The 10,600-nt window shown below is 39.5% G+C and overlaps 1 protein-coding gene across 1 annotated transcript; it reads right to left on the bottom strand.

Moving 5' to 3' along the window:
- Positions 1-4,211: 4,211 nt before the first annotated feature.
- On the bottom strand, positions 4,212-6,783 carry LOC120058833 (homeobox protein Hox-C8a-like). The gene is made up of 2 exons (XM_039007566.1): positions 6,042-6,783; positions 4,212-4,829 (listed from the first exon to the last, which is right to left on the bottom strand). The coding sequence occupies exons 1-2, from the start codon at positions 6,475-6,477 to the stop codon at positions 4,501-4,503; spliced, it is 765 nt and encodes a 254-aa protein (XP_038863494.1). The 5' UTR covers positions 6,478-6,783; the 3' UTR covers positions 4,212-4,500.
- Between the last annotated feature and the right edge of the window lie 3,817 nt (positions 6,784-10,600).

Below are 10,600 nucleotides of genomic sequence, written 5' to 3'. Positions count from 1 at the left end.
ATCGATCCGAGAACCTTCTAGAGCCATATAATTCACCGTGCACAATCGACCTGAGGTCTAGAACAGGTTTGTAAATTTTCAGAACTCTAGGTCTGACGGTTCTTTAAAAGTTGGAACAAAAGTAACTACTGCAGGCACTGTCTGCCTCTTAGCCCCTCAGTGTGTCCCTCCATCATTTCTGTGTTGGTGTGTATTTTTTTTTTTTTTAATCTGATGGGATGAAGGACTGATTTACAGTTCATGAGGGTTGTCTATTCACATATATGAAGTTTTGGAAAGATTTGACATTTTTAACCCTTCGAAACAGCCCATTTGACACCAGTTATGGCACTTCCGGTTGTCACAGGAAGCTATAAATAAACACATATCATCACTGGAGTAGGCTGTTACAGAATCCTGAGTTTTAAGTCAGTATGTTAAAAATTGACTGATTTACATAGGGCTGAATGCACTATTTCTCTCAAACTGCAGGTTGGCTATGGCAAACACTTTTAGGGTGATTTAACCACTTCCGGTTGCTCCAGGAAGCTTAGAATCGACACAGGTAGACCTCATGGTGGCCTGATGGACTGACATCAAAGACAGGTTCATAAGACATTCATAACCCACATAGGCTTTAGGTTGAATTTAGAGGTGCAGTCAATGTATTCCAATGGGGAGACATTTCATTGTAAACTGTTTGATGTAAACACCTTCTTTTAACTGTTAAGGGTTAATGCCACAAGGTCAAGGTTAGGCTTGCACAGATCGGGAGGACCTTAGGATTGTTCCTGAGGTGAAATTGTGCTTCTAACCTTAACGGTTCTCTCTCTGTCTCCTAAAAGCAAATAAAATTGACATTGAGGTCAAAGGGTCATTCGTGTCCGTCTTCTTGTAACGGTCGCTGCGCTCAGACCGAGCGAGCTACGGTCAAGCGGGGCATCTCGTTGAACTCGGCACGGCCTGGAGATAATAGTAATGCCATTGCAGGCTTTGTGTGTCTTTAAGCACCGTACTTTTTCACTCCATCATAGCTTTTTGTGTGTGTGTGTTTGTGTGAGAGAGCTTTTCTTTGACATCTGTTTGGAGAAATGACTGATTACAGTTCATGAGGGTTGTCTAATCACACAAGTGAAGTTTAGAAAAGATCTGACCTTATTACCCTTCAAACCTGACCCTATGGCACCATTTTAAGGTACTTCCAGTTGACATAGGAAGCTGAAAGTGAACACATACCCTCCTTGGGGTAGGCTCTTATATAATATTGAGTTTTAAGTCTTTATGTTAAGAACTGACTTATTTAAAGAGGGTTAAAGGAGTGTGTGTTATTTCATAAAATCATATAAAATCACAGGATTCTCGCAGAGCATCGAGACCCACTTTAAAAATGTACGTCTGAACACACTGCAACTGGATCTGTGATTTTTTTGAAAAAAAAAATCCTCTTTGTGAACATCACCAAACGGTCAATGTACATTTTCTCTTAAATTACGATAGATAAATGGCTGGTTCTTTTTTTCCTGACACCGTATGCTTATGTACTTTGACATGAAGCGGTCAAATTAGCACCCTACTTGCGTTTTAACCCTTTAATCCCAGAAAAATGGCCATAACTCAAAAAGCGCCGAGGTCTCGACGCCATCTCGTTCGGGGCCAACTGCCCATTACTCCAAACCTACGCTCGCCGAGTTTCGTCTTCGAAATATTTTCAGTTTAGGAGAAAAGGCCGCGCTCGTTTGCCACGTACTCGTGCGCTTGCAATATGATTTATTTTCCCCCTTGTGGGAATTTTCGAGAATGCGGAAAAAAGTCAAAATTTTGTCATTTTTATAAAACGGAAACCGAAAGTCCGAGACGTTTTTTTGGGTGACTTCCTGAAAGAGCTCTCCGCCGCCCACGGCCCGACGCCGTCCGCGATTTTCTGCGACGTCGCAAGACGTCAGGTAAGGGACCGTACATTTGCAATGGGACTTTCTTCACTAACCATACGGCTCCCGTCTCAGATGTCCCTTAAGGTATGTTAACTGTTTTTTTGTAGTGTCTAGGGTGGTTGTAAGGTTTAGGGGGTTATTTAGAGTAGTTGGGTTTATGTTTAGTATAGAAGTCTAGCTGTGTCTATGGTTGAGTGTAGGTATCTAGGAAAGTCTATGGTTGCCTGAATTGGGTCTCAATTAGAGACAGCTGGTTATTGTTGTCTCTGATTGGGAGCCATATTTAAGGCAACCATAGGCTTTAGCTGTTTGTGGGGAATTGTCTATGTCGAAGTGTTTTGTGTCAGCACTTATGTTTGATAGCTTCACGGTCGTCTGTTTTGTTTGTTGTTTTGTTTTTCCTTCTTGAAATAAAAAGAAGATGTACTTTCCACGCGCTGCGCCTTGGTCCTCTCTCAGTCCTTTTGACGATCGTGACAACAGCCCTATTTGTGCTTTGTGGTATATTGGCCATATACCACAAACCCCCAAGGTGCCTTATTGCTATTACAAACTGGTTACCAGTGTAATTAGAGCAGTAAAAATACATGTTTTGTCATGCCTATGGTACATGGTCTGATATACCACGGCTGTCAGTCAATCAGCATTCAGGGCTTGAACAACCCAGTTTATAAAAATGTATATTTGGTTTTTATATCACATGCACTTTTATAGACCTTAACAAATGCTTATAAACCGAGACTTGCTTCAAGACTTGCTGCCGCGCCAATCTTTCCCCTATACATTTTAAGTTGGTGGAGCACGATAACCACATAGGAGCTAAGTTGGTACAGCATTCTCACACACATGTGCAACAAATATAGCCTCTGACAATGCATGTCTCAAAATATGCTATTGAGCCAGAAACAACAATACCATGCACCCACTAATGGTCAAAAGGTTGTGGGTGCCCCAAAAATACGGTATGGTACTGTATTATGTGGGGTGGAATTACAGTAGTATTCAAAATACAGCCATTATTTCCTGAACACAACATTTCCCCACAATGCACCATAATTTACAGTTTGCAGCAGTAAAACTTTTCAGAGTATTTTACTGTTCATAATTTAAAACAAATAGCATGTCATTGAGTTTTCCGTTGCAGTGTACATGAGAGGTGGCTCGGTGTTGTGTAGAGGACAGACAGTAGAAACAGTAGTCTAGCCCATGCACGCTCAGTCATTTAGTCATTCAGTCAACAAGTTCTTACAGCCAAGAAGAGGAACGATTGTGAGCCATCTTGTTTATTCATCTTTTTATGTCAACAACAATGGCGGGGACACACAATTCCGTCGTTCACATGGGAAACACCAGCAAACGAGCATATTAACATCAAGAATATAACAAGACGTACATAAAGATTATATTCAGTGCAAAAAAACTACTCTATTATCACCAGCACATTAAAAGAACACTCCTTACTTCTTAAAACCCTTGCAATTGTAGCAGGTATTATTATCACACACAGTCATGTGCGTTTTCTATAGGCAGTTTTAGTTGTTGGGGAAATATAGGTTTTCATCTAAACATAGCAGTGCCGTTATTATGGAATACAAATGAAGTAAAAGGCAAAGCTCTGTTTTAGTAGGTAGTGCCGTGGTACAATCTCGAACGACAAATCGTTTACTTGGCTTTGAGCTAACTGTGTCTTCCTAAGACTCACAAATTGTCTTAAACAAGCATAGGTATATATTGGGCAAATGATATATAATTGAATCATATAACGTTAATATAACACTATAAAAACATTGTCATTTGAAATCTCCATTTAGAAATCTCTATTGCAATTTTCCCTGTTTTAGGTAGCGTCTTAAGAATTTTAAACGATTGCATGTCCCTGGTAATTCTAACAAAACTATATATGAAGTAAGAACCACATATTCTTGTCTTGGCCATTCACCACAAATGACAATGAAGTATAATAAAAACAATTAAAACATGTATTTTACATATGAGCCTGCTGCTAATCAATGTTATTTCCCTCAGAAGTCACACTGCTGTCATGACATTGAACATTGTTTTTATTTACGTTTTGCTTACGATTTTAAATCACATATTCGCAAAGATGTCTATTGTGAATTTGTTGTGTATTTACAAGATTAGATTGGCATTGGTCAAGGTTTGTGGACCTTGCGCGGTCTTCCTATATGCATTTGTTTGGTTATGCTTTTGTCAGATAAACCAAACCAAACATATTCTAAAAGTACCCTACTCTGTTAATTAAACATGCGTTTAAAGTTAACCCATACAAAGATCACCTATGTACTACCATTATCTTTCCCAGATGTAATATTGGCAAATGTATATTGTAAGGAAACGTCCAAAACTACAAAATAACTAATTTGTATCCCTAAAGCATCGTGAGGAGGGATAAATAGATAAATGATTATGCCAGCAATATCTGTAAGATCTTTTGTCCCTTTCCCTTGTTGACTAATAAAACCGTGGCCATAAAGTTGACGCTCTCTGCCTTCTTCTCTCCTCTCCCCGTCTACTATATGGGACCCCTTGTTTCTCTTTTTCTGCCATTAAACCATAAATGACCATAAAATCACTCCTTGTGATCAACTTTATTTTTCTCTTCCACTTCTTTCTCTTCCCCCTGTTCCCCGTCACCGTCCTCATTGCCCTCCTCCTCAGGCTCGGCATCAGCATCCGCCTCTCCTCTCTGGCCAGGAAACTTGTCTTTGTTGTTTTCTTTTTTCCACTTCATTCGTCGATTTTGAAACCATATCTTGACCTGCCTCTCGGTGAGACTCAGGGCATGGGACACCTCGATCCGCCGCTTGCGTGTAAGATAAGGATTGAAGAGAAACTCCTTCTCCAGTTCCAGAGTTTGGTAGCGACTGTAGGTTTGTCTTCCATTTCGCCTCCCTGGTGCTTAAATTAAATAGTAAATAAGGTTAGTAAATAACAATGAATTTGATGGTGGCATTAAAATTTCAGGATGAAAGAAAAAACAACTCTCAATCACATACTGTATAGGCCCATAGTGCGATGACTTAAATAAATGAGATAATCTTCGGGCGATAAGATAAAAGAAAAAACAATAATAGCTATGATGGTTTGTATTTGGAGTCGGTTTAGCTTATAGCTACATTCCATTGAAATGTGCATGAGCTAGAAAGTACAACCTAACATTTGCTTTTTCAATGATGTAACAGGTAACTGTGTACGCACGCGCGCGCACACACACAAGCACGCACGCACGCACACCACACACAAAAACACACACACCTCACACACACAATGGATACACGTTCTTCTGCAGAAGGTGGAGGAAAGTATATTTAGGCCTAAAAAACATCTATCTAGTATCACATTAAAAACAATCTAAACGATCTAGTCCATAAGGTTTCATTCTAACTATTTAACATCCACTAGCCTATTAGCTTGGTTTAGGGTAAGGAAATGTGAACGGGATGACTATCACGTAAAATAGTAATGTTAGAAGCATTACAAAGTACCTCATATTTCTTTTAAAAGTCATTTATTGTTACTGTAATAACTTGGTCATATTGGTCATAACATTTTTAGGGCATTCTGGTGAGTAGGTTTCAATTTTAATTAGGATGCACTTAGTTGTACTTCAGGTACTTCAAATAACTGGATTTCTGTTGTTGTTGTTTTGTCATTTTAGATTTTCTCAGGCAAAACACAATCTTTATCACCAAAACCTTCGTCAAGTTAGCCAGCATTGGTTTTTAATTATTTGGGAATTATTACATGAGAACCTGGTTGTTTGTAAGAAGGGTATATGTTTATGTTATACCTTACATATTACAGTGCTAATGTTGTGTATACTTGCGAGAGCTATAGATAGGCCTAATCCGTTTACTTTGGGTGAAATGTATATTTGTTGCACAAAAATGTAATAAATAAATAGATACAGCCTCCATTCCTTATTACATATTTTGCTTTTACGCACGTAGGTTACACACACACACACACACACACACACACACACACACACACACACACACACACACACACACACACACACACACACACACACACACACACACACACACACACACACACATATTACACACATTTATAGCTATATAAAAAATAACACAAAATAATTCTAACCGTGGGGTCTCATCCAAGGAAACATAAGAGTGGGAGACGAGTTCTGATTTAAATGGCCCTGTCCTTCACCGGGGTTAGAGCCGTTAGACGATTTACAGTCTGGGTATTGCGCGAGGCTTGGCTCTTGCTGGGTACTATAAAGCGGTTGTCTCGGAAGAGCTTCATATCCATAAAATTTCGTTGCGTCTCCATGGCAAGCCAGTGCGCAGGGGTTCTGTTGGTATGCAGGGTTGGAGATCCCCGTGGTCCCATGGTGGAAAAAATCCTGGACATGATGGGACGGCTGTTGAAAGCCCGATGCAGCTGCCCCGGGTCCGTAGACCAGCGCGTGGCTACGGGCAACGCTTTGTGGGAACCTGCAGTCGTAGTAAGCTGGCTCCAGTGATTCACAGCCTTTGTATTTGGAGAAAAGAGGGTTAACAAAATACGAGCTCATTGTTTAGTTTGCATTAAACAACAGACGAGGTTTCTTCGTTGTAGAATATCCTCTTTTGGATTGTGGCAGCCTTTTGTTTAGGTTCCCAGTCGCACACAGCGCAGACTGACAAACCGGAACTAGATGGAGAAACGCTGCCCCTTTGGACAGTCTAAGGCAGCTCTCTCGCGCTCCAACACTCTTCTCATCGAGTCTCTCTCACTATCTCCAGTATCTTCTATTTTTCAGCCTCAAATCCGGCTCATGGTGTGTGCTTTGGATGCATTGAGGTTCAAGCTGGCTTGCTCCGCGGACAGAGTCACAAGCGTTCCTTTTTTTTTGTTGCTTCCCACCCAACCACCCCCACCACAATTCCCCCTCCCAACACCAATCACCCCCCCCCTTAATTTTTCCACAAGCTGTCAGCGGGTAGGCTACATACCCCTTAAGAGGCAACATGCGCTAACCATTCTATTAGATAGAGGAGTTCAAATTGATGCATAAGATGTGAAAATTATCAAATCAAAATATCGTTGTGGTCATATTACTCTTACACGGTGCTTACATGATACATAGAAGTACACACATATAGCCTAAAGAATAGAATAAAAAGGCTTTGTTCATAAAGTCCTCATGTTTCTGAGCCATTGCTTATATCAACTAATGGTTTCAATTGGATGCTGTTAGCGTAGCCTACCATAAATACTTGGCCTACACAATAGCACTGCTTGCGGGCCCGCTATACTGCCTGCTATTATGACAGTGAATCAAAACATATAGTCCTATATAACTTTAAAAAACGAGTAGACCAGGCTTAGCATATACAACGTGCGTAAGTCTACTGATAATAGCATACAATAATAAGGCTATAATGACATCTTTAACAAAATCACAAAAATATACAAATGTCTAACCCTTGTTGCGCAACATTAGCCCATGCTACGTGTTCATACTTGAGATATATATAGGTCTAAGCGATGTCCCATGTCCCTCGCGCACTTAAACTGCAGAAGGCCGTGAAACACCGTAACGCTCAAATATAAACACGACCTGTTGTGAATACCCGACTCACTGTACTGACCCTGTTAAACCTATGAGTAGATGTAGTAAATATGCCGCTTGCATTAGATGTCTCGTTATTCCTGCGTACATATTGCTGGTACAATATTTATTTCAGTTGTGTCTAGTGTAGTTGCAGCAACGTCTCTCCCTGAATGCGCTCATGTGGGTTTTGTGGTGTTACTGACGATTTTTACACATCGTAAAAAAGGAAAGGCACACAGAAAATTTATAGACTTGTCGTACAGTCTATAAATATGCTGATTGCTGGTCTTTGTTGCAATTTACCGTCGTGGAAATTTGAGCTGCTGTTATAGACATATTTCAACAACAAAAACACAGAAAATAACTATAAAAACCTCACTATACTAGGCTACTATTATAATACTGCTTCTGATGTAGGCCTATAATTGCTAATTATAACAATATTATTACAATAATTATTCTTCTCGTATTATAATATTATTATTAGGATATAGTATTAATGTTAAAATTTGTATTAGGGTAATTGATTATTGAAGCCTTTAGTGTTATTTGTCAATAAATTGAAATAAATACTTTCTTTATTTGTTCATTTTACTTGTTTGAAGATGTTTTCTTCTTAAAGTGGTTTGATACGGAAATGTGTCATATTCTATTAAGTATATATATGGTGGCTAATACAAGTTTATGGTGCACGGTCCACGCCTCTCCACAGGAAAACTAGGCCACACCACTGGCGTAAAAACAGTGGCAAAGAAGTGCGCTTAACTTTAAAAGTGTGATGTTTTCAAATGTTAGTCCGAATGTTAATTGAGCATCAATGTTGGTGCACATATACAGAATCAACCTAATCGATTTGCTAGCAGTTGTTAACAGTTTACAATCATGCATAATGAATCCATAACATGTTTAGTGTGTTAACAAATATTAGGCTAATGTTCTACTAATGTAAAGGTCATAAAATGTGTAAATGGGACATTTAGGTAAAGGAATGTACAAATGCAAAATAGACCTATCCTAGAAATAGCCTACAATTACTAGGCTATACACACGACACAAGCGCATGAAAGGTTAAACAGGCATAATCTATGTATCCTGTACCCAGTTCTACAAGTGAGACAGTCAATTATATCACAACATTTTTTCTTAAAAATGTGATGAACGACCGAAGCAGCCTTTCTTTCATCAGTAGACCTACAGGCATACGCCTCCCTGTTTTTGCACCACGCAAATTCACAGCACGGAGGCACTAGCGGTACAGGCCCAAAGAGTCGGTCAACAGCGGCATCTAGTGTTAAGGTCGATCACCAACATTCAACTGCACCATGCATGGTTTTATCAAACCCACATATATTACAGGAGGGAAAAATGCAGTTGACGACATAACAAATGTGTTGAATATATATTTCACGATCCGTCAAATAAACTATATTAGTAGGCTTCCTACGTTTAGCGTCTGCTTTAATTTCAGTAGACTCAGGATATTTGTTGCTTTTCATGATACTGTCCTATGGGTTGTCTGCTAACCATTATAGATACATTTACATTGTCCAATGCGAATATGCTGCTTTTGACGTTGGTTTCTTCTTGCGGTCAGATAGCCTAGGTCTACTCTGACCTGCTCAGAGAGGGAGCTGCCCTTAGAGGTTGGCAAATGTAGCCTAGGGGCGCGTTGGGCCAGTAACTAAAAGGTTGCTGGATCGAATTCCCGAGCTGACAAGGTAAAACACTGTCGTTCTGCTCCTGAACAAGGCAGTTAACCCACTGTTCCCCAATAGGCCGTCATTGTAAATAATAATTTGTTCTTAACTGACTTGCCTAGTTAAATTAAGGTTAAATAAAACTCTTTTTTAAAGGCAGCGGCATGTTTGCGGTGGGCCCAACAGACAAACTAGCTGCAGCAAGCCCCCTTTGAACGAGCCCAACATCACACACCGACCCACCATTAAAACCATAAAGTAATTTAGCCCAGACGTCTAGCCAGTTAGTCGGGTTTGCTTTGTTCGTCTGCATTTGAGACAAGCAACTGAGTTCTAGCAGGGCTGTAAACGCAGCATTTTTGTCCTGTGCGGAAATGCACTGGATTGGGCTTTGAAATTACAGCATCCTGTCCGTATTGTTCGACACCACAAAAAGGCAATTTAGGCCAAGACCCAGTAAACAAATGCCAGACATGGGAATTTATTTTCACGTTAGAACATTTTAATTTCGTTACCTTTCAAATAGGTCCAATGGCTCGAAATGTGTTTCTAACTGTAATTTAGTTGAGGTAAAAATATGTATTTTTTATTTTTCTTATCAGCAAGTTGACTGAAAGAAGGTTTAGGTTTTAATCCAGGATCTCAGTCGCACGATTCTTACAGGCCCTAAACTTTTCCCTTAGCTTTACAAACACGTAACGTTATAGGGCCTTATTCAATTTAGAAAATGTGGCAAATTGTTAAAGGTTAAAGATATAATAATATCTTAACCAGCAGCTTGTTAGTATTCCTGATTTGAAAAAGTATTTCAAGTGACACAGATATGATAGGTCTGTGATGACACACGGGTTTATTTGTCAAATTTGCATATGAAGTTGACAACCACATTTCGGTTGTTTGTCTGCCATTTTTTTCACGAAATAAATGTATATATTTTTCCAAGTTATGAGTAATGACGGTATCTAATTTGTTCTATAAAACATTTGACTACTAAATGTTGATTTATATGTCTTTGATGTTTACAATTAGACCTAAATGTGGTTGTTTGTGGATACTTGTGGTGGCCTGTGCATACCTAGTGGACTTGTAAACATATATTAATGCATTCACATATAATTTGTGTCACAACACCATATAAAAGGAGTGCACAAAAGTTTCGTTAAATCATATTTAGTTACATCATTGTGGTGTTGGCCTACTCGAAATAATCACCCATTTACGGGCGCGCGTGGTAGCCCCAAGAGTCTGCCTAGCCTGGAAATGCTAACAGAAGATTAGGAAACGTTCCATCTGCTTCCAATATTCCACTTGCGGGGAAATTGGGCTATTTAACGTATTAAAGCTGTTTCTCTCCAGATTAACAGAAATCTGGTTTGTGTGCATTTGTGTTGACATCATTAATA

The sequence above is a fragment of the Salvelinus namaycush genome, chromosome 14, assembly GCF_016432855.1.
Source record: "Salvelinus namaycush isolate Seneca chromosome 14, SaNama_1.0, whole genome shotgun sequence".
Taxonomy (NCBI): Eukaryota; Metazoa; Chordata; class Actinopteri; order Salmoniformes; family Salmonidae; genus Salvelinus; species Salvelinus namaycush.
The sequence above is the reverse complement of the archived record's forward strand: the minus strand, read 5'-3'. Positions and strand labels throughout refer to the sequence as shown.

Coding starts and splice junctions, on each gene's coding strand:
- LOC120058833 (XM_039007566.1), bottom strand. CDS start 6,477: ATGAGCTCGTATTTTGTTAACCCTCTTTTCTCCAAATACAAAGGCTGT. Junction 4,830..6,041: donor TCCTTGGATGAGACCCCACG/GTTAGAATTATT, acceptor ATTTAATTTAAG/CACCAGGGAGGCGAAATGGA.